This window comes from Syngnathoides biaculeatus, chromosome 18 (assembly GCF_019802595.1).
Source record: "Syngnathoides biaculeatus isolate LvHL_M chromosome 18, ASM1980259v1, whole genome shotgun sequence".
Taxonomy (NCBI): Eukaryota; Metazoa; Chordata; class Actinopteri; order Syngnathiformes; family Syngnathidae; genus Syngnathoides; species Syngnathoides biaculeatus.
In genome coordinates this window covers 13,893,429-13,917,946 of record NC_084657.1, presented here as the reverse complement: position 1 = coordinate 13,917,946, position 24,518 = coordinate 13,893,429, and the positions used below count along the sequence as shown (strand labels likewise).

General features: G+C 43.6%; 1 protein-coding gene across 3 annotated transcripts in view; it reads right to left on the bottom strand.

Annotated features, from left to right (window-relative positions):
* Positions 1-24,518, bottom strand: part of cadm1a (cell adhesion molecule 1a) — a 288,068-nt gene that overhangs the window by 15,293 nt on the left and 248,257 nt on the right. For 2 of the 3 annotated variants that reach the window (XM_061804228.1, XM_061804230.1), the window contains exons 7-10: positions 23,386-23,482; positions 13,658-13,830; positions 6,937-7,035; positions 1,022-1,054 (exon numbers count right to left, since the gene is read on the bottom strand). In XM_061804228.1, coding sequence (XP_061660212.1) covers positions 1,022-1,054; positions 6,937-7,035; positions 13,658-13,830; positions 23,386-23,482 — 402 coding nt within the window. The remainder of the gene's footprint in view (positions 1-1,021; positions 1,055-6,936; positions 7,036-13,657; positions 13,831-23,385; positions 23,483-24,518) is intronic. The other variant, XM_061804229.1, reaches the window with a different exon arrangement.

The window sequence follows — 24,518 nt, the reverse complement described above, 5'->3', positions numbered from 1 at the left end:
TGCTCGAACACTCGGGAGGATGAATTCACTCTTCACACTTTTCCAAAAGACCCGGTTTGTCGTGAAAAATGGATTGCACGGGTGCAAAGGACGAGAGCTTCGTGGGTTCCAAATGACAGGTAGGTGTGTTTGGAGCTATCAAAAAAAAAAAGTTGGGGGGACGACGTAATCTTCCCAGAAGTAACAAAAGATCTCAGTAATAATAACTAAATAAACTACGTAAGTCAGGGGTGTTAAATGTGTCCATGAGAACGGCCGCGGCGTTCGTTGTTGTCGCAGTGTTCATCACCGCCGCGGAGGTGGATCGGGCGGGGAGGTTGTTTGGCATATGCAGGAGGAGAAAGGAGCTCTCCCCCCAACCAGCCAGCGGTGTTTCGCCTGGCATGGGTCCTCTTGAATACGCTCCATACTGTCATACATACTGTCGAACAGTTTCTTGTTAGTTAGAAGTGATCCGCATATCATCTAAATATGGCTTGAAACGACAGGATGATATTGCCCCGGTCACTTCACTTGATTCTTCTTCGAAAAAATCTTCCGTATCAGAAGGGGGGCGTCGGAAAAATACGGTGGCATAGCGTCTTCTGAATGGCGACTGTACCAGTGTGACGTCTCTAAATCACATAGCAGGCAATATGGCTGCCACTGGGATGTCGAATGAGACTTCCGCAACTTTGCGCATGAATGACACGCTCTCCGCTCCTATTTATTTTTTTCGTATACACATTGAAGTGAATAACAATATCTATTTTACAATTAATATTGGGATGTCAGTGGGACTTTAAGTTTATAAACTATGAGAGTAATTGTTGACACTTGGGCTACACTTCGACGGACGCACGTCACAGACTTGTTACGAAGACACTTGGGGACAGTTTTAAATTGGGGAGAGAAAAAAAAATGAAAAAGAAGAGCAGGGGTACATACAGGCCCAGTTATTTACACAGTGTCAATTTTAATCACCATGCTGCAAAACGCAGGAGGAAACAAAATAAATGAAGAAGAAAGTAGATTTACCAACCATGAGCTGCAGGTTCAGTGCTGGGCGCGGTGTCTGAGCGAGCACACAAGGAGAGGACATGGTGGAGGAAGAGGAGGAGGAGGAGGAAGAGGGAGGTGCGCAACAGGAGAAACGGCATGCAAATCAAGGAGAAACGGGGAAGGAGGGGAGGGAGGGGAAGAAAACAAAACAAAAACAAAAAAAAAACACCCATAAGCAAGCATTCTGAACAAGAGAAACGGAGCACAAAAAAGACGACAGGCTACAGGGAAATCGATGACAACCAAAAGGCTGTGCAGCAATAAACGCACACACAGACACGCACACAAAACATTGCTGTCTGAACACTTTTGCTTTTTTTTTTATCGACTCGTCGGTTGGCATGAATTGATGAAAGCATTTTCAAAAGGGGTCAAAGCCCTAAGTGAAGACTCTCTTAGTCATTTTTGAATAAAGGGACAATTTTTTGGCCTGAAAATTTGCTCTTGCTAGTCGGGGAGTCGATTAATATGTCATTATTTTCATGACTCAATACATCAACCAATACATAAAACAATCATGAATAATAACCAATTAAAAATACATGAATCAAAACATGAATCGAACACATAAAATATAGAATCCACCCTCCCAAAATAATTCAATAATTAAATTCGATCTATCTACTAGCGCCGATTCTATGTGATCAATTTTTACTGTTATTTCTAATGCATGAAACAATTAATTGTGGGATTATAAGGGAGGAATAAAATCAAATATTGATGGAAAATGAGTCACTCAATATTAAAAATATAATCAACTGTTTTCATCTTCATTGAATGTCACACGGCGTAAAGAGACAGTAAATACGATTAAAAATTCTTCGCACGATTATTAATAAATAGTTTTTTTCCTTCGACTGACTAAAACTACCATTATTTGATTATAAACCAAATACTATTTGAAAAACATTGATAATAATGACACATTTTATTCAAAGTACCCATTCGGGCCGACGCTTCCACTTTTTCCGCACGTTCAACCGGTTTCCACGCTTCCCACGAGCCCTTTGCCGTCGCGCCACGTGCCGATAACCGCGCGCCAATCATAATTAGAGCGGCGCGAAAGCATTCGGTGCCACCCCTGCGGTACGCAGAATGCCAACATGCCGCCGGGCGTCCCCGCTGGCAAACGAGATTACCTCTTAACGTCTGATGGCTTTTCCAAAAGACCTGCCTCCCGTACTTGGCTTTCGCTTTGTGATTTCCTTCCATCTCCTCGAGTGTTTTCCGCCTCCCGCCGAGCTCTGCTGATAGAGCCGCGAGGGTCCGGCTTTCCCTCGAGGAGGTCCAGGGGTTTGTTTTGATAGCCCTTCAAGTTTTTTTTTTTTTGGGGGGGGGGCTCTACGGGTATTAAGTTGTTGACTAGCTGCAGTTGCGGGACGACTTAACTCCAAGAACGAATACGCTTCTACGATTTGCTCGCTTCGTAACTCCCGCGAAACACGTTTTTCCGTCCATGTCCAAAATCAGCTTCTGAGTGGTCTGAACAGATTGGAGCAATAAAGAGATGACCACCGACTACTAATTTACGGCATCTAAATCATCATGTTTCATTAAAAAAATAATATAGATGAGTGATTTCGGTGTACAGTAATCCCCTCTCTACTTTGCGGTTCACCTATCGCGGATTCAGTGCATCGCGCCCCCCCCCCAAGCCCGATCGCTACATACTAATGTTCCATCCTCGGGACGACGACATGGACCAATAAAGACCAAAAAACTAGAAAAAATAAAAAACGGCAGCATGAAATTGCCAATTCAAATCATAACCAGTCATTTCCTATTGAATTTTGATTTCTTTCATATCCAAACAAATTCGTATCAACCAGCTAAACTGCTGTCTGGGGCTGATATTGTGGAACTTTCCATAGGGTGCAAACCGAGTAAGATTCGGGTCATCGCGACGGCTAAAATATTTTTCATCAGCACCATTGGTGAGTTTTTCAAGCGTGGTGGGTATTCATGTTCCGAGAAGGCGTACGAGGGCCACCCGGAATTTAAAGACATGCTTTTTATTGGACAACTTTTAGATGCAAACACAAGCGACACAGCGGGCGGTTGCAGTTTTAGCGTCCCAATAAATTTCAGCGTAAAACGTATTTTGCTGATGGTTATTTTCTCAATATCGATCAACGAGGAGCTGGCTTCGTTTTTCCTCTCTTTTAAGATCACGGCGTAAAACGTCAATATCTGGAGAAGATTTTATAATTCCGCGCCAACATGTGCTTTCCATTATGCCGCTTTATGACTCCCCCCCTCCTCTCAGGTCCCGTATGCCACATGACGGCATATTTGGTGCTCGCAATTTACCTTAATCAAATCAGTTAAAGTCGAGTGACTCCAATTTGAAAATGGCTTGCGCGGGGGGGGGGGGGGGTGAACCGAGAGAAGAGGGTGTAATCCTTCACATTAGGTTTGCCTTTGATACAGGGAAGAGTGCAAAGCCCCCCCCCCCACCTCCCCACATGTCGCCAGATGGTGTTTATGCAATTGAAGACCCTGACAAAGGCAATAGATATTTATTTGCGACTTCCTGACTGCGGCGAATTGGTTCATCGGCCTCGTTTAGGCTCTTCCATCAATTAAGACGCGACGCCGGCTCACCTCCAGATTGTCTGATTTGCATCGCACGCACATTCATAATCTATTTCCTTCAGCCGGCAATTAAAGGCCATTGTTCGCCCCGGCAGGCTGCTAAATAAGGCGATGATTTGTCATATTGTGTCGCCGGCGTGGGGGGGGGGGGGGGGGAGAGAGCGAGGTGAGGTCACCAGAGATCCGACGGGGGATGAATTCCAATGAAGGCCGGGCCGAAACGTGCTGCGTCCGCACGGGAACCGCGGTTGAAATCTGACCTTATAAACGTGGATCCACACAGCATCGCGGAGTGACTTAATATCATCTTTCATAATGTGTGCTGTTTATACCACACGGGAACATATTGCACTTTTATTCATGAATTCAACTGCTCTTCGGGAAGACACTTATATTTCTCAGTCTTTGCATTCTTATTATTTTTTTTTCCAGTTTGACTGTAAACTTCATCTGGGAGTGGCTTTTAATAGCTTGAAGCCTATTCGTCGGGAATTGTTCGGGAGTTCAAAAAAATTGTTCAAGTGTGTTGTATGGGCGCCGCCCAATTTCAGCCGCGTGGGAAAGTGGCAGACCGGGCGAATAAACAAATTGCCGTCGTTCCCGAGAACATAAACACAGTTGACTGGATGGCTAAATTACAGCCTCTGTCCACACGGGGATGAAAATTTTTCTCTCGCGATGACGAAAAACGAACGTCGGAGCAAAAAAAACCAAACAACAAAAACGTCTTGGTCCTGGAAGGTGTGTAAATGGAAATCACTGCCATGACCTAATGGCCGGAGGTAAGACCACGGCGAGAAAAGACACGCGAACAATAATTCTGACATTTCCCAATGTTTTTTTTTTTTTATGGCCACCGCCCAAAATCCGCACACACAGAGACACACTTAACGGCCGAGTGTTGGGGGGTTGTATAGATTTTTAAAGTGCTCCATTTTGTCTGTCTAATGGGAAAGTGATGAAAAAAAAACCCTCAATAGCACTCTGATAGATTCATTTGGCAGTCTCTGATCTGTGAAGGCCCGCTGCGGCTAAATGAAATCAACTGGCAGAGTGTATTATGGCCATATGAACCTGCTGCTTCTTTCAATCCATACACACAGTCATAATAATAATAATAAAATGCCCCTGGTTGCGGCGCGCGAGGAGAGGACATCTGGCAGAAAGTGTAAACGAGTTTGGCTTCCCGCTGAAAAACGTTGGCGCTCGGCAGACGGGAGGTCGGATTCGATTGGATTGATCAATTTGTCAAAGTTTCTTCAGATGTCGGGTGGGCACCCGCTCCGGAGACCCGACTTCGCATACAAAGACGATTTCAAAAAAAAAAAAAAAAAATTTTTGCTTGAAATAAATGGTCATCTGTTAATATCCATTATTAAAATATTCACCATTGACTAATATGAGAGGACCAAATATTATTATTATTTTTTTTAAATACTGCTATTTATTTTTTTAATCTCAATTATTCTCGAGGGAGTTATTAGGCACACAAGAGCAATCATTTGTGAATCTTGCAGTCAATCAGTCCGTCGCCACGGACGGGAGAGTCGGCGCGAGACGCCGCTCGCGCTCAGGTGCAATCAATGGCCGCCGTACGGACCGGCGTTCCTTTTTAATCCAATCGAACGGCATAATCAGGCACAATGGCCGTGACTCCCGCCCGGCCTCGTGAGATTTGTTCCAATCGAGCCAGCTGTCAGCGAGGCTTTTGATTGCGCGCCCGGCTCGGGCCGATGAAAAAAGTGGCGGTATTTTTTCCATCTCAGGGTTTGCACTCACAACGGCCAGGAGTTTGATTTCCAGCGGAATATTTCAGATTTCAAATGATTTTTTTTTTCTTTTACCCCCGAACAAAGTCATGTGCTGCAGGCTAAAACAGTCAATGTTTCAGCCCTTTATTTAACTGCTGTCACATAAAAAACGTTAAATCGCCCTGTTGCTAAGGTGCCAAGGTGATGCCTTGAAAAAAACAACAGTTGAATTCATTCTGCTTTCCCGTTGAAATAAAAATGCCATAATCTGGTCCATTCAGCCCCCCCCAACCAAAGAACAATGAAAACGTTTGCACCCACTTTATAGAAATATACAGTAATGACATAAATAAATAGAATGTAAAGAAAATGTACTTTTTTTTGGCTTCAAGTCCATGGATGTTTTGCTCTTTCTTCTATACCTGTGCTATATCTTCAGTAAGTCATGTTAGTCATTCTTTGCAGAGGATAAAGAATATGTGAATATGAATAGTTCAGATGCAAAAGCAGATGTATCCATTTTTGTTGTTTTCTAATCTACAGAAACAACAAAAATGGATACATCTGCTTTTGTGTCTGAACTCTTCATATATATATATATCTGTCCATTTTCTTAGCCTCTTATCCTCACAAGGGTAGCCGGAGTGCTGGAGCCTATCCCAGCTGTCAGCGGGCAGGAGGCAGGGTACACTCCGGACTGGTCGCCAGCCAATCGCAGGGGGCACATCGAGACAAACAGCCCCACTCACAATCACACCTACGGGCAATTTAGAGTGTCCAATTAATTTGGCATGTTTTTGGGATGTGGGAGGAAACCGGAGTGCCCGGAGGAAACCCACGCAGGCACGGGCAGAACATGCAAACTCCACACAGGCGGCGCCGGGATTGAACCCGGGACCTTAGAACTGTGAGGCAAACGCTTTCCATCTGATCTTTCTTTCTTTCGGCTTGTCCCGTTAGGGGTCGCCACAGCGTGTCATCTCAGACGCACGCTCATATTTGTTTGGCACATCACACACAGATCTACATTTTGTTCTTTAAATGGTAACCGATGCAATTGGTAATATGTTATGCAATGTTTACACTAGATTGGTTGACTGTGATGTATTTAAGTTGGAGTTTTGTCACTGGCATTTGCTTTACCGCATCCAGGGTTACTGCGCCACTGCGCCATTACAGTCCAGTCACGCTTTTGTTGTGCTCTTTAGTTGTCTCATAGTTATTCTTGTTTTTTGGGATCCTGCCTTCTCGTACTGTGTTGTCGTGCACAACTTTAGTTTATCATAAAACCCACGGAACATCATGCCTTTGCCCGGGAGTCCTGCATTTGGGTCTCCCTCTGCACCACTGGTTTCCTGACACAATCCTACAATCTTTTGCTCGATTTTGGCTTGGACTGGATTATGTCTTGAGTAAAAGTTACGTCGCCCGTACAACAAAGGTTTAACTCGGGTGACGGTATCGTTCGAAAAACAACAATGAAGTCCCCCAACAAACAGGATGCGAGCGGTATCATCCGCAAGCACGCTGCGTGCGGGCGATACTGTACCTTGACTGGCTTCGTGGTGGAGGGAGGAGGAGGAGGAGGTGTTGATGAAGGTGGTGGTGGTGGTGGCAGTGGTGGGTGTGGGGGTAGTGGTGGGAGCATCTGGATGAGAAGACAAATACATGACAAACTCACAGGGGGGCGGATACAAATGAGCGCACGAAAAGAAACAAAAAAAAAAAAAGTGGAAAAAAAGCGAGGTATCGCCGGGCGGGTTCGGAGTTTTCCCTGAAACGAACGAGGCTGCCTCACAGCTTGGTTTTCCGTCGACTCGCGCAGCAAGACGACGCTTGTTAGGAGTGATTAAACGTCTTAACGGCCGACGTGCGCTGCGGTTTCGACGAGGAAATGTGTCGACGCATACGAGATGATCAGCGGGAGGAGGAGAAGGAGATGAAAAATGTGAAAGCTGGGGGGGGGGGGGTGAACAGGAGAGGCCAATGAGGACGTTTGATGGCGTGGGGGACCGAATGAGTGGCGTTGCGTTCGGAGAGGAGGAAAAGACTGGGGAAGAGCCAAAGACAAACACAAACCAAACAAGTCAGCAGTCACAATAAGTAACCGAGTGAACAAATGACTTTGATTTGTCCGTCGTGTTACAAGTGCTTCCCATTTCAGTAGCAAAATGACTTATTATATCCCATTATTGTATCCCAGGTGTCAGTCAAATGACTCTTTGTCTGGAGTCGGCTCTTTAATAAAAAATTGTAAACAGAGTACTTGGATTTGGATCTTTTGTGAGAGATGCGGGTCATTCGACAAGCTTCTTGTGAACAAACAATTTGGAATTTCATTCTCCACGACCGGCGTCAGGCATTCCTTTTTCTGAACGAAGGTCTTTGAGCTGTGCATAATTTGAGTGGTGTCAGGCATTCGAGTGGCTTTTTTGTGAACAAATGACTTGAATCGATATCTTCAGTGACTCAAGCACCTTTTTAGAAACAAACCTTTTTGTGAACAAATAACTTAGATTTGGATCTTCCGTGACGATTTCAGGCCTTCAACGAGCTTATTGAGCGAAGGGGTTTGTGTCAAGGTCTTTGTGGACAAAAGCTCCAGTATGTCCTGTAACAGGACATTGAAGCAGCTCTTTGAGTTCAAATGATTTTATTCTGGATTTTGTACTTCTGTATGTCATTTAAGCAGCTTTTTGGGAAAAATGACCTGCCTTACATTGTATTATTATTCTTTTCATTTTTTTGCAGTATGTTTTGGATCAGGCTGGAGTTTTGCATGTTCTCCGGGTGCCTGCGTGGGGTTTCTCCCAGTGGGCACTCCGGTTTCCTCCCACATCCCAAAAACATGCAATATTAATTGGACACTCCAAATTGCCCCTAGGTGTGATTGTGAGTGCAACTGTTGTCTGTCTCGATGTGTCCTGTGACTGACTGGCGACCAGTTCAGGGTGTACCCCGCCTCCTGCCTGTTGACAGCCGGGATAGGCTCCGGCACTCCCTGTGACCCTCGTGAGGATAAGCGGCAAAGAAAATGAATGGATGGACTAATTGGACACTCTAAATTGCCCCGAGGTGTGATTGTGAGTGCGACTGTTCTCTGTCTCGATGTGTCCTGTGACTGACTGGCGACCAGTTCAGGGTGTACCCTGCCTCCTGCCTGTTGACAGCTAGGATAGGCTCCGGCACTCCCCGTGACCCTCGTGAGGATAAGCGGCAAAGAAAATAAATGGATGGATTTTTTTGGATCACTGATAATTTTCCAGATTAGCTATGATAAGTCACTTTTTTTTTTGGAGTGGAGTGGAGGGGGGGCAGCAATCCTCAACAGTTTCCAACACTTATTTTGGCTGCCAATTTGAGGCAAATTGAAAATAATTACCTGCCAAATATGCACAAAGGAGGAAATAAAGTTAATAAAGGTGACTGCGCCGTAGGTAAATTTCTCCGACGACTGCAGCAAGGCTATTTTTCATATGAAAGTGGCTTGTTTGCCTCGGGGCGGATATGCTTCACGCAGACTGCACAAATCTGCGGTTGTTAGTCTTAACAACGCGCACTCGCGCTTACAAGCAAGTCATTCAAATGGACGGCGCGGCGGCGCGCCCGGAGCCAATGTACGAGTGCGGCCCGAAGACCTTCAGGTGAGCTGGACCCTGCTGGTTTACGACATGTTTTTAATTCATCCTCATTCTGCGTCTTTTAAAAGACAACCTTGACGAAAGAAAAAGATGTTGAGAGAGGAGAATTGGTCCGTTGGGTAGTGCGCTGGCAGATAAAGCGTCACGAGTCTAGCTCGGGCGGAAGGGGGGTCGTGGGGGGGGGGTGTATATGGTGGTGTCTCATTTGTTTCATCCCATTGTCAAGTGTGCCGGGACCAGCAGCTGTTTGGAATGATCAGTAGCCCCCCTTCATGGACTTTCTGCATATTCCTATTTTTAATTCCGCTTTAAATGCAACTTTCACAAGATATCAATTGAGTGGTGAAAGTCTTCAACATGATGCCAACAATGCGACATTTCCCTTTGTTGTTTTTATATCGCCAGCAAGTAAAGGTGATGAAGGATAGCGATGGAAATATGGAAAGAGTACTTTTGAGAAGCTAATGAATGAAGAAAATGGGAGAGGAGGTAGAGTCGAAGAGACCAGCGTGAATGACCGCGAAGGGAGACGTTACAAAGGCACTGAACAGAACAGAGTGAAAAATGGAAAGACAGTGGGTCCTGATGGCAGACCAGTGGAGGTATGGAAGCAATTTGGAGAGATTGGCTGTGGAGTTTTTGACCAACTTATTCAATGTAAAATACTAGCGGGAGAGAAGATGCCAGAAGAATGGAGGAAAAGTGTACTAGTCCCCATTTTTAAGAACAAAAGGCGATGTTCAGAACTGCGGAAACTACAGAGGAATTAGAACCCCCAACCTTAGGATTAGAAAGGAGCTGAGGATGGGGCTGCCAGGCAAAAGAGCGAGATGAAGACCAAAGAAAAGGTTGATGGATGTTGTGAGGGAGGACGTGAGGACAGAGGATGCACGAGATCGGCTTCGATGGAAAAAGATGACAAGCTGTGGCGACCCCTAACGGGACAAGCCGAAAGAAGAAGAAGAGTCACAGGGCGCATTATCCCTCCCCCCAAATTTATTCTGACAGTAATTATGCGGCTCATGATGATTTTCAAATTTTATCTGACGCCTCTAACGGCGATGGTGGGGGGCGCCATTCCCGTGTGTTTTTAAAACGGAGGTGGAAATGTAAAGCAGTGGAATAAATAAGAGCCGGGAGACGGAGGAGCAGGGAGGCGGTGGCGGTGGCGGCGTCGGAGGAAAACTCAGTGATTGGCCGCCTGTAAACAAGTCGAGACCCTTTGACTCCCCGCTCGCGCTCGGCCGGGAGAGGGAAAAGCGTAATGGTTGTGTTTTTTCACCCCCGCTAAGTTAGGGCCATTCCGAGAGACCCCCCCCGAGCAATACCAGATGCATTCTTTTGGCCCGTTAACGTTGTTAGTGTCAGCCCGTCTTACGGTGCTCTCCATCACGTGCGGGGGGCTGCGGCACGTATTGTTGGGGCGGGGAGGGGTGCACTTTATCACTGCGCTGCACGGCCACAATACAGCATTGTGGTGATATTGTGGCTCCTGCGCGACAAACGGTGAGAGATTTGGGCGCAGTACGGAGAATATTAAACAGAGACCGGTTTGTGTATCCTGGTGAAAGTAGCGCTTGTATGTATAAGCTGTCCAGCTCATTGCCTTCAAACAAAATCCAGCTTCGGGAATCTTTGTGTTTTGTTTGTTTGGAAACAACGTGATATATGTTATGAAGCAGGACGGAGGGAACTGCAGGCGGTCTAATCTAACGCATGTAGTCGGACTTCGTTTTTACCCGGAATTTCAGCCGTTACGTGAGGGTGGATCAAAGGAGGGGAATCAACTGGCAGGCCGTTTATAATAAAAGCTCGGAAATCGTTACGGACGCCGTTACCGGCGGCAGCGTGATTGCCTCGGGTTTAACACTCGTTACAGTTTGTCATAACATGCATGACACGCTATTATTTATTGGCCTAAGAGAACGGGTCAAGTATTTGTTTTGGATCCAAGGGTGCGCTGTGGTGTAGTACAGATAAGGGATGGGCAACTTAAATGATAACGGGGGGGGGGGGGGTTTCAGCGTTACTAGAAGCAACGTCGGATCGCGCACTTCCTGAACAGATGTACGACCGTTGGTATGTCATTTTAAATTGAACCAACGCATAGCACATCATCTTAATATGTTTCACGGTCCACTTTACAATAACGAAAGGCTTTGAAGCGATCAAAAAAAAGAACTGCACACTGTAATTTCTTTTTCCCCAGGTGGAAAGGTCTCACATAAAAAGAAAATGCCACTCATACATGGCATAAAATTGCTGAACGGCAAACCTATATGAAGTGCAGCGGCTCATTTTCTGCATTTTTCCACAAAGATCGACTCGACCACGTTATAAAATGTTTGACCTGCATGTCATTTTGAAACCTGAAATTATTGGGCCCAATGAGGAGCCTGTCTGGCAGCTTGTACAAGCCACCACATGCATTTGCAAAACTATTAAATATGTCTGTGTTTTTGGAGGAACCAAACTTTAGTAAGTCCTCATGCACTTTAAACAAACTGTTAGTGGTTCTTGTGTAGTGGGGGGGTGGGGGGGTGGAAATCAGAGTTTATGCGCTTTGATTTGAGACTATACTTCTCCCATTCTCTTGGGTTCTCAGCATGCATTGCACAAGGGTTGTGCCCGAGCCGATCCCAGCTGTCAACGGGCAGGAAGCGGGGTACACCCTGAACCGGTTGCCAGGCAATCGCAATGCACATCGAGACAAACAGCCGGCCGCACTCACAATCACACCTAGGGGCAATTTAGAGTGTCCAATTAATGTTGTATGTATTTTTTGGGATGTGGGAGGAAACCGGAGTGCCCGGAGAAAACCCACGCGGGCGCGGGGAGAACATGCAAATTCCACACACGCGGGTCCGGGATTGAACACACACACACAGTAACTACTACATTATAACGCTTCAGTTATAGTGGAGGAATGTCAGGTCACGGTCAGGCATGTTTCTAACTCCCTGCACTCAAAAAATAAAAATATTTTTGGGGAAAATGTACCGAGGTGCTACTCAGAGTGTGAGTGCAGGACACAAGTTGCTCATAATCAATACAAATTGTACGGGTGTGTCAATGAGGCTATAATACATACCTCAATACATTGCCAACTGGACGACGTGTACAGGAGAAAGCGACCCCAAAGGTAATACAATTCATTCCAATTATGACACAATATATATGAGATTCAGTTTTTTTTAAATTATTTCCTTGGACACTTCATCCTGTACCTCTTCTGTTCACAAATGTGCAAATTTTGGCCCAGAATTATCAGCGCGTTGATGAGATCTGGCAGCTGACAACACAGAAATGATTTGAGATCCAGCGGAGGATGACATCGTTATAAATGACATTTGTTTGTCGGCCACATATTCCTAAAAAAGAAGTGTTTTGTATTTGACTGATTGTCATGACGTTTGACGCGTTGCAGTTGTTTCTTACGCCCCCCCCCCTTCACATAATACATTGTCCTGTATGCGCCACGAATAATGGAAGACAGGAAGCACAGCGATTAAGACGCCACGCTATACAGCCAACACCGTCCTCTGTTGTTTCATCGAGCTCCTCATTAGCACGACTCACCGCGTTGTAAACAAAACCTATTCAGTCAGTGCCCATCAGACGCCGAGCATCTTCGTGCTCCCTCTCGCAACGGGAGCCGGGGGGAGGAAAAAGAAGAAAAGAAAAATCTTTTCACTCTTCCAATTGTCTAGGACAATAGAGGGAAAATTATTTATCTGTGGAAGGTGAGATTGAAGTCATTTAGCACGGAAGAGTGAACACATTAGAGCGTAATGCCATGCCTGAGGAGAGGAGGGGCGGCGAGGGGTCTTGATGTTATTGGTTCTAACGGCGCGAAAATGTGCTATGATAATGTGGCAGTGAGGATGAGAACCGCACGGAGAAGAACGGCAGGAAGAAATCGAGAAATGGAACGTCATTCGGGGGCGGGGGGGGGGGTGACCTCGGCTCATGACCATGTGGGACTGCTGAGAGTAGAGTACAGTACATGTACAGTACGGTAGAAACGAACTCGGACTGTTTGATTTGATTTCCTCCAGAAGGGATCAATCAAGAATAAAGAAGTCGGCTTATGACAAAAACAACAAATGTTTTTATATACGCTTGACTATGACATCTTTCTGGTAAGAAAATGTACAAATTAGAGAACGGTGTTTCCTCGCTAAATCGGCATTCACTTATTATGAATTAAGTTGCATTGCAGAATTTTTTGTGATTCGTACGGCGCATAATCAGTCATATTGTGGGAATTTGAGCGTATGCTGTAATTTTTTTCAAGAGGGTAAAATAAAAGCTTCCTAGCCTAAAACAAAACTAAATAAAAAAGAAAAATAAAGTGACAATTCATACTACAAGGAACAAAAATAATGTGAGAACTACTTTATGGATTTCAGCTATTGCGGGCGGGTCTGGAATCTAACTTTTGTGATAAAATGAGGGATGGCTGGCCTCCCAAAACACAATGGCTAAAATTCCCTTGGAAATTGACCAAAAGATTGCTACTCGTTTGCGACCCTTCATGTGATACACGATCGCAACCCACTCCCGACATTCACACAAAAAAAGAGGTAAGAATTTTCTTTTTTTTTTTTTTTTTGGGGGTTGGCATACCGTAGACGTAAAGGATGTAGTCGTCGTAAGACTCCCCCAGGGAGTTGGCCGCAACGCAGCGGTACGTTCCGTTGTAGGACTTGTTGAGGTTCTCGATGTAAAGATCTGCGCCGGTGATGACGGCGTGGGACGGTACGTCGTCGTCCACCTTCACCCAGTTGACCCGCTGCGGCCTGAGAAAAGCAAAGAAACGCTCAAACGGTGACATCACAACGTTTCAAAGTCCAAACACGCTAACCAAAGATTACATATTTCAAGTCAAGGAAAAATAGCCAAGACATGACTTCAGTCAGTTTTGAAAAAAAAAACGTTTTTGGTAAGAGCATTTAACTTGATTCAAGCATTCTCTCCAACCCCCACTTGATGTAAGAAATATCAAAATTCCATAGGTGCCCATATTATAGATACAATAATAAATTTAGGGGCTAGTTATGTTCATATGAATACATTTTGCAAAGTGAATTGCCCCTGTTCTATTGGCCAACTTTACACCGAGTTTATCAGCCTAATAATTGGCATTTTTTGCTGATCGGTTTTGATGTCATAATAAGCCGATCCAATTAGTGATGTCATTAATCGGCTGTATTATAAGAAGAAAATGGGGGAAAATAACGTGTTGGTGGTCACCGGCGCTCAGGACATTGGAGGATGTTTTTTGTAAGGCTTGCTTGAGGTCTGTTCACATATTTTTCATATGGTACGGCTTGAAAAGAGGCAACAAAACATTAAGTAGCCTAGCAAGCTAGTGCTAGCACTCCTGGTTGTGCGTAAACATGCTACCATCCTGTTGAATGCACAATCTGACCCACCGACAAACAAAAATGTAACAAAAGGCAGATACATTAATAGCTGTATGTCTCTAACTATACCTCACTGGCATAAATATATGAACAAAGATACATTATTTATGATAAATATATATATATTTTGAACAATTAGGTATACACGTATATCCAGTAAATGACAATAGACTCATTTTTTTTTTAAACTCGCTGATCGGTACTTGGCCCCAAAAATCCCAATCGTGTAAAGCTTAATAATTAATACAGTCCTCATTTTGTTACTTTTCCCCCTCTCGTTTTCAAGCCTTTTTTTTGTGGTTATACCCTCACCATATAACTCAACAGATTTGTAGTACATCAAGTCCTCAACAAAACACCTACTAACTTTGTTGAAATCAGCGTAATTTTTTTGTTCACAACTATTGATCATACCGCATAGCTTTTACATATGATTTGGAAATTCACTGAGCACTTTCGGAATGTAGAAGGAAGCAGGCTACGCCCTGCACTGGTTGCCAGTCAAGTGCAGAGCACAAAATTGCTGTGCACACTCGCATTCACACCTCTGAGATGATTTTGTCTTCAATGAAGCTAACACAGGTTTTTGGCTACTAACTGGAAACCAGATAAAACTCGAAATTAACACAGGATGAGCGAGATTCAAACGCAGAACTGTGAGGCAAGGCGTGCTAATTGATCAGTTGGACTTCTGGCTAAACATGTAACATTGCAACAGCAGCAATTATTTTTCTTTGCCGGGCATCTTTGGTGTTGACGTGCGGATTTGGATTTGTTTCTCTTTGGTGGTGGTCTCTCTTGTTACTCTTGCAAATGTCCCTTAAAGAACGTGCAGTTCATTTAAGATGTAATAGAATGGATTTTGACTCTTGAATAGAGTCATTCAATTTATATCATTACCTATGGGGGGGGGGGAAATGTTCTAAATGCAAATGCGGTGGCTAATATTTTCTATGTTACTGTAATTAAGATTGGGATACATCGAGCGAATTCTTTTTGTTAATGTATCCCACGCATGGAAGAGGAGACTGGCAGAGCGGAAATGAGGTGACGCCCGTGACGACGATGACGTGCGGTTAACAGTCGCAGGGAGCACCGTGTACTGTCGTCACCTTGAAAACGCGATCAAAATGTGCACCTCTGAAGACGAGAATAATATTCGCTGAACGTTCGTCGCAAATGTTAGCTGTCCAACTGGTCCTGTGAAGATCAAGCAGTAGCTGCTTCTTTACATTGTTCAGTTTTTCTGATTTGGGTGTAAATCTAATCTCTGTACTAGAACTTGAGCCCATTTGCATCGGCAGTTATCCGACGCAGTGGCCGACACACCCAAAATGCCCCTTTGTCCATTGAATAGTGCAGTGGTCAGGCTGCTTTAGAGCGCCTCGTTGTTGATCGTAAGTGTCCAGACAGGAACTAAAAGGGATTCTGTCCAACATCACATCCAGCATGTAGACAGGGTCATTGACCCGGGGTGCCCGCTATAGAGTGCCTCGTTGTCACGCCATAATAGACCCGACGACGAACTTGATGGGTTTTATTCCGCCCGCCAGAGCATTTAAAGGAATACATTTCCCCAGCTCAGAAATCAAGCTACGTGTACGTGTAAGAAAGTTCCTGGAGGAAGAAGAATCCATTCTCCCCAGGTCGTAGCAGCGGCAATTGATTGACAGCTGACGTGCTTTCAGTGCATTCAGTCAACACCCACACAGCAGTTGACGGCAACGAAAATGGCTTGAGAGTTTGTGAATTTTGAAGCCTCATTTAATGGAGTTGCCAATTTGTTTGATCGTTCAAGCTTCGCAGGGGCGTCAGCAACACTGTCATGTGCCATATTGCAAAACCATATTTTCTCTGTATAGGAACAGATACTTTATCATTCTCAGTAATGATTCTTATGCTTTTTATATGCCTGTGCTGTATTGTACTGGATTTGGCAAGTGTACCTAATCAAGCGTCCTTTCAATAATCTCCAGAACGATGAGATTATTACCTGGCTAATGGTGTTAATTGAACAACCGCGTCGCATCTCACTCGTGACAATGCTCGCGAACGCGATGCGTTCGCCTCAAAGTCGATTGTCTCGCCCGAAAGCACATTTCGTCGTCATTTCACCTCATCAAAAACCTCTCGCAGGCATTCGGGGAAAAAACAAAGGAGGCTAATCAAAGGCTGCTTACGCGTAAACAAGATATATTATAATGACATAGCTCCCTTTGTGCGCTGTCGGGAAAAAAAAAATGAAAAACCAAAAATCCACAGTCACGTCATGGTGGGCTTTTGTTTGCAAATTGCTAGCGTGCCGGGCTTCTGTACTTCTGTGTAGGTGTGTCTGTCTATATTTCGTTACCTTGACTGAGGTTTACGGCGGCTCGACAGATTCCGTTTTTATGACAATGGGCAAAGAGCCACCTCGGGCACAGGGGAAGGGGGGGGACAAAACACCCCCCACCCCCACCAACAGCCCCTGCTACTGTTATTTCCCCAGAGCAAGAACTGATGGGATCCCTACCCTAACTTCCCATTTAAAAAAAAAAAAAAAAAAAAAAAATATATATATATATATATATATATATATATATATATATATATATATTGAAAACATATGGTGTGGAAGGAGCGGGGTGGAAGAAGCAGGTGAGGTGAAGACTCCGGAAAGAGGAAATACACGGGGCGGGAAAGAACAAATAACTCACAAACTGTGGTTAACAGCAGCCAGGAGATTGGTGCGTCTCTTAAAAATGTTTTCCAGACGAAACACAGAAAACAAATCACGTCAGATACCTTTCTAGTCACCCGGTGGGCCGAGAGACATGATTAGGGAAAACAGGAAGTAAGGTTGAAGATTGCCAATGAATGCGACATGATGGCACCAATCGCTACTTTTCTATTGAAGACGGTTTTGTCCAGTTGAAGAAAAGATACACCGATATCTCCAACACAGTTCCTCGGCATCAAATTCCAGATGTTGAGGTTCTCGTTCGGTGTGAGCAAGTTGGATAGGATTAGAAACGAGCTCATTCGAGGGACAGCCAAAGTTGGATGTTTTTGGAGACAAGGTGAGAGAGTGCAGACTTTGATGGTTTGGACGTGTCCAGAGGCGAGAGAGTGAGTATATTGGTAGAAGGATGCTGAGGATGGAGCTCCCAGGCAAAAGAGCGAGAGGAAGACCAAAGAGAAGGTTTATGGATGTTTTGAGGGAAGACATGAGGGCAGTTGGGGTTAGAGAGGAAGATCCACGAGATAGGCTAAGATCGAAAAAGATGACATGCTGTGGCCACCGCTAACAGGACAAGCCGAAAGGAAAAGAAGAAGATATCTCACTTCGACTCATTACTTAATGACTATTTTTCAATTAACCGTGGCTTTGGCACCATCTTGTGGCATCCTTTGGCATTATAGAAATCACAACACATTGCGAATATCGAATATATTCCACAGAAGAAAAAAAAAAAGAATTTGAATTTCACGCAAATAGCTGGGAGCTCACTGTCGGTCGTTTCTGATGGGCAAGTTGTAGAGGAAGCAGAAGAAGATGTGGGCTGCAAGGAGAGAAGAAAGGGAGTCCTCTTGAATACAAATAGACACGCCGCAGCCAGGCTGGGCCTCCTCTGCTTCGCGCTACAGGCTGGTCATGACTACACAATTCTCAGTTCCCTGTAATGAAAATGACTTCCAATTCCCTGCTCACTGTATCGATTGTGTTTTCAGCTTTATAAAATGAATACAGGCGGATTGGGCTCATCTCCAAGTTTGATATTTCATCTGGTTTGAGAACCAATGAGCGTCTTGGCTCGCGGAAACGCATTTTGGTTATCGGGGGGAGGTGAGAGTGAAGGTTCTTTATTCAAAATTGGGTCCAGTTTCGCAAGCTCCTATCCTCACGGTTGAAAATGCAGTGAATTTAAATACAGCACTGCCTTGAGATACCAGTTTAATATGTTCCAGACGTGAAATCATCCTTGCCCATGGGAAAGAACGGAAATGTTATGGATTGGTTCAAGCCTTCTTGATGTACTGTAAAACCCTTGGACGTGGGCAAAGAGGGCTAGCTTTGGGTCTTCTCAGTGTACTTGTTGGAAAATTCCAGTCTCCGTGGAAGAACTATTTTCTCCAGAAACAGCTGTTTGTTGCAAAACACAGGAGAGGATGATTATTCAGGAATCAGTTTTTCGTGTTTAGAAATACCAGAGAGAATTTATTGGGTCTTACGTGTGTTATTGGTCATTTCTGATCATCTCTGATCCAGGTTCTTAATCCCCAAGTACATCCGGTTGCAAATATCCATCCATTTATCTTATTTTGCTTATCGTGTGCAGGATAATGGGGAAGTTGGCTATATGTTGAATCTGGACAAAGCAATCCTGTCCTTTGAAGCATCCGGCGAGTTACCGGCTCTGTTGGGTCATGCCAGTATGCTGAATCTTAGATTGTTCTGACATATGAACACCACCTTCCTGGGAAACTGCTAACTATATTGTCTATAAAAATCCAGATGTGGATAACCTTAGGGATCCAGAGCATAATTTGACACAAAAATCGGGAGGTATACCAAAGATGAACAGTCCCTTACTTGGATCTCAAGGCCAGAGTTCTGATTAAGGTTCTATATCTGATTGTAGAAGTGCATCTCTTTCTCACTGCATATATTAACACCGCTAGACGACTCACACCAACAACGTTTTGAGTTCTGAGTCATAATCTCAAGTGAAGGGGATATATTTTGTGCCCTCAGACGCTAAAGAAATTACTTCAGGTTCTTCCAATCTAAATAATGGGTACAAAACAGGTCACAAAGATTTCCGTTTTGACTGACACTGTACTTCCTGTATTGTGCTCTCTGAAAGTCTACGACGCTTCTAAGGGAATAATCTTGTCACGGTTGCCACATTACTGCCACATTCACATCTCCTGATGATGACTTTGTTCCAGTTCAAATTTGAACTGCCTTGTCAACAAACTGCTGTGATAGACACCAGACGCAGCAGCTGTCTTGATGTTTGAAGACTTTGTCAGGTTCCCCGCCACCACCCCGCCTTTCGGCCCTAATAGCTTTATTTGTACTCCATTATGTTTCATAATGCAAACACCCACACCATGTAAACAAAGAACATTTTTCAAAAGCTGAGACACGCAGAATCAACACTGAACAAGCTACAGCTACTGTCCTACTTTTGAGAATTCTCCAGAAGACACTCACTGTTGCAGTAGTCGTAATAGGCTCCAAAATATCCTCCTTAAAAATGTAGGGGTACACACTTCAGGTGGTAAAATATCCCAAACCTTTTGTGAGCAGTGATCTGCAGTGTTTAACCGGTATAGAAATAAGAAAAAGGTGTCTAATGTCTCGGAGAGGCAACCACTGAGGTGAGGCCTTCCAGGCTTGTCAAACCAGGAGGTGGTCTGGGGAAAGAACTAAAACACACTGCAGGGACTACATCTCACAGGTGCTCGGAGAGTGCTTCGCTGTTCTGGACCTTCCCGTGAGCCACAGCCAGATAAGCGGAGGATAATGAATGGATAAATGTCTAAGCTTACGCCTCACTCTCCCTCAATACTCTCTCGGCTCTTGAGTATTTTCAGAGTGATGTCCCTTGATCGCCACCCCCGGGGGTTGCTGTAATGTCCAATGGGAGGAGGAGGTTTGGGGGTCGCAGGTGTCAGGACATCACTCGAGTTTCTTGAGTTTCCCATGAGAACTTGACCAAGATATTGATTGATCGATTTATGTACTGTATGTGTGCACGGATGGTTGTGTAAAGAGGTTTCCTGGTAAATTTCAGCTGAAGAGACAACAGTAAAACTGGGATTTATTTGCCTGAGGCCTGTGATTGTTCCGTGTTCCGTGCGATGCACCTTCATAAACAATTACTTTCAATACGAAGGCGAGTGGACCGTGGGTCTCAGGTGGTAAACTTCTTCCTCTGTTTCACCTCAAATACTCGAGACCGGCTACCCGTGGACTTCTACAATAATTGGAGCGCGGCTATTTTTAGTCACAGAGTTCCTCTGCTATATAATGCCATCTGAAGCCAACTATGTATGGTTTTTATTGGATTTTATTCTTCTGGAGTGCTTTTAACACTCTTGTTTTGCTGCGGAGGAGAAGTGGGAATAAGAGTGAGCTGAAAAGTCACCACCGGCTACCGTATCTCTCCCCCCCAGTCAAATTTTGCATCTTTCCAGGTAAGTACCATGTTACAGTACAAATAGTATATAAAGATGTGGTTGTGCCTACAAAGTGTTGAAATTATATGGAATGGTAATTTCAGGATTATACTACAGGAAATCTCCATGATTGAATAATCAAAGAAAGAAATTTATTGACGAACGCCCTACACATTTTTTTTTAAATCCCGTAATTTCTGGACTATAAACCGCAACTTTTGTCACATGCATTTAACGCTGCGGATTATGCAATGATGCGGCTGATTTATGCATTTTTTTCTAACGGCCACCAGGGGCGCTGGAGCAGAAAAGGAAAGAGTGAGACAGGTGGGATATGTGTGTCGAGGAAGACGCAAGTTTAATGTAACTTCGCACTATGTGCATGAATAAAATTAGCATAAAGAGATCCTCATCATGGAAAACGCAAGAAGAAATGCACATGACGCAGCTTTCAAACTAAAAGCAATCGAGTGTGAGGCGAAGAATATTTGACGCTATTCCAATCCAATGTTGAGGAGGAAGACTTCTACGGTTTTAGTGCACAGGAGGAAGATGAAGACTGCTCTCAGTGACTTTTACCGGTATATTTGTTTTAAACCAGCCCTGTTAGTGCTGTGTTTCTATCGTATTGCTGCTGTGTCACTCCTGCGTCACTTGTTTGGAAAGAAAAGTTAATGTACATTATTAAAACTCTTTCTGTGTACCGTCTGTTCTTTGCAAATATCTCATGTTTCAATGTGGGCACATGCGGCTTTTAATCGGGTGCGGCTTATGTATGTACAAAATGTTTTTTCCTTTAAATATGTACTGGGTGAGGCTTATAATCTGGTGCGCCTACATTAATAGTTGAATCCTGGACACACTTAAAAAAAATATCTTAAAGATAATTTCACTTAAAAAAAAAACATGGAAAAAAAACTTAACGTACTTCCTTGACACCAGCTACTATTTAAAAGAGAGGTTGACTGGACCTCGCGTGAGGGAAAATTCGGATTCATCTCGCATCGCTACTTTACATACACCGGACATCGTAATGATAAAAAGGCAGCATAAATCTCAATCTTCCAACAAAAATGATCGCTCGCTTTTGTCTTTCCTCTTCCAGCAACGCTTTCCAGGTTCCATCAGTCACATTCAAGTGGCGCGGTAAGCGAACACTTGGGAAAAAGTATCACAGCCATTGAGCAGTGTTTGATGATTACAGAGCAGACTCCTCGCTTTCGCTAGCTGGAAGGTATCGTGTCCATTTCCGTTTGCTCATTATGCGCCCGGGAATGTACACCGAGGAAGCGTCTGACCTCAGGACGGGATCAGTCGGTCTCTCGCCTAACGACACGCCGGCCGTCATCTTATTTCGCACTTTTGATTAGGAAAGAATACCGCGAGGGCTCACCTCATGCGGAGCCAATATACAGTACAGTGAAGCGCTTCATTCTCGATCTTACCGGTATCAAAGTCACATCCTGTTCCACTGGTCTAATGGACACAGCGTTTGCATAATTCATATTATTTTTGTCTGCATAGTTATTCACGGTTTATGCCAAGACTGATCATAAAGAAACAACAATATTCTTTTTTTTTTTTTTTTTTTTTGGTGTGGGGCAGGGCAAGTGTATGACCTCTCTGAACCTCCAAAAAGCAGCAGACCACTTTTATGCTTTATTATTTGAAGCTAAAACCATCCAAAAATGGCGTGACAACACATTAAATGTGAATGAAGGGAGCCCAGACAACAGTTATGAACAATTATTTCAATTACACTGTGATAATGAATGACCATTCAATGGTGACCAATAAAGACTTCCACGTTTACGTCGGTACTCCAAGAAAATGCTAATGTTGAGTATGTGCTGTGTATCAAAGTCACACAAAACTGCAACCCACTGCCATGCATCAAAAGATAATTTTTTTTCCTTTTGGGCTTTTTGGTACTTTTTCCCCACTTCTTTGCAATCCAAGATGGCATTTCTTTTTTTTTTTTTTTTTTTTTTTGTGTTGTGCTTTGCGTTGACATGTGTATTTCAATAAATAATTAAAAATAATTTAATGTAATTTGATTGATTTCTTTATCATTTTGGAGATTTTAGTTTCGGGTTAACAAACAAATCCAGTTCACCATCTGAAGAAAGTAGAACATGACAAAAGAAACATCAAAATTATTTTTAAGATACAGTGTAGGTAGGATTGGGCTTCTAGAAAGTATTTTCCAAATTAATCTGAATATGAATTTCACCGTTTAAATTGAGCTGCTGGAATAAATCAATCCCACAATTGCAGAATCTCATTTTGACTTACTTTCACAATATCAATACAGAATATTAATGTGCTTGCTCAAATTGTGTTATTTTTTTCCTTTATCTCTGTGTATATTGTTAGTAATAATAATAATAATAATAATAATCCACAAAAATTAAACCGAGGCAACTGGACAGGTTGTTGAAGATATTTTCTTTCTTCTTTTATTGTTAATATTAAAAAATGACTTCGGTAATTATGCTATTAGAAAAAAGCTATGATGAATATCCTGATATTTTTATTTATTGCGATGCAACGAAATTTAGTTTTCTATTTTAGTTTTATGACAGTTACTGTATAAAAGGTTTTCGCAGGGTGACAATTTGACCGCGGTGCATCAAAATTATCAAAAATTTAAATGATCAGGACTGTGGTCAATCTTAAGAGTTTCCATTGGATGCACCTGTGATTATTTTCCATCTATTAAGGTTACAGAAATGTAATATTCATGCGTGTGTGTCGTACTGAGGTTTGCCTTTGGCCTGACACGTCAGCTCCAGGTTTTCTCCTTCCCTCGTCAGACCCTGAGGAAACTCGACCATGATCTTAACCTCGGGCTTGTCTGAAAGAAAGAAAAAAAAAACATAGAGAGAGCGGGAGTGAGAGAGAGCGACATAGATAAGAGAAAGTGGGCCAACATCAGAGTGAGAAATTATCTTCCTTCTACATCTTCCTGTAGTCCCTCTGACTCATTTCACAAGGGGGGGGATCACCGGGCTTTATCAAACACTCTGCAGCGTTCGGCGCTGTACTCGTTTCGTGTGATGCAGTACAGTTCGATCCCGCTGTTAAACGCATATCTTTCGGGGTGTGTCAATCAAAAAAAAAATATATATAGAAGGCAGTAGTTCTGTGGCGCCCAAGTGCGACGGGCCTTTATTCTCCAGTTTGACTCTATTCATGCTTTCATCAGGGCGAGGCATTGAGTCGTTGCCACGAAAACTTTCGAGTTTCGAGGACAATACGAACGAATCAACGGCTCACGATCGCCTTTGAATTAGGATTGGGGGAAACAGACTGACTTGACAATTACACACAATGGAGAATGCCCTGAGAAGTGATTTCAAAATCAGGACCTCTGCTCTTTTTACGAGTCACACAAAGGGAAGGTCTCATTAGGAAGGAACAAAACCTTGAAATCATCCCAGTGCTTGAACTGGGAGTCCTTGGCAGTAAGATCAGCAGTCCTTGCACTGGCTTCCAGTCAGCTTTAGAATAGATCTTAAAGTTCTGCTACTGGTCTATAAAACCACTAAATGATTTAGGTCCTGAATACATGAAAGAAATGCTTCCAGAATACAAACCCAGTAGAGCTCTGAGATCGACTGACACGGGTCAAATAGTGGAGTGCGGAGTCCAAAGCAAACATGGCGAAGCAGCATTGAGCTATTATGCTGCACATAAATGCCAGCCCTAAGTGTGAATGTTTTTAAATCCAGGTTGAAAACTTTTTTCTGATGTTTTTTAGAATATATCCACTTTTTGATCATATTTCTTGCACTGTATGTGGTTTGTTTGCCATTTTTATCCTGTTTTAAATGTTTTATCTCTTTGTTTTCAAATGCCTTTAATCGTGTAAAGCATATTGAGTTAAATAC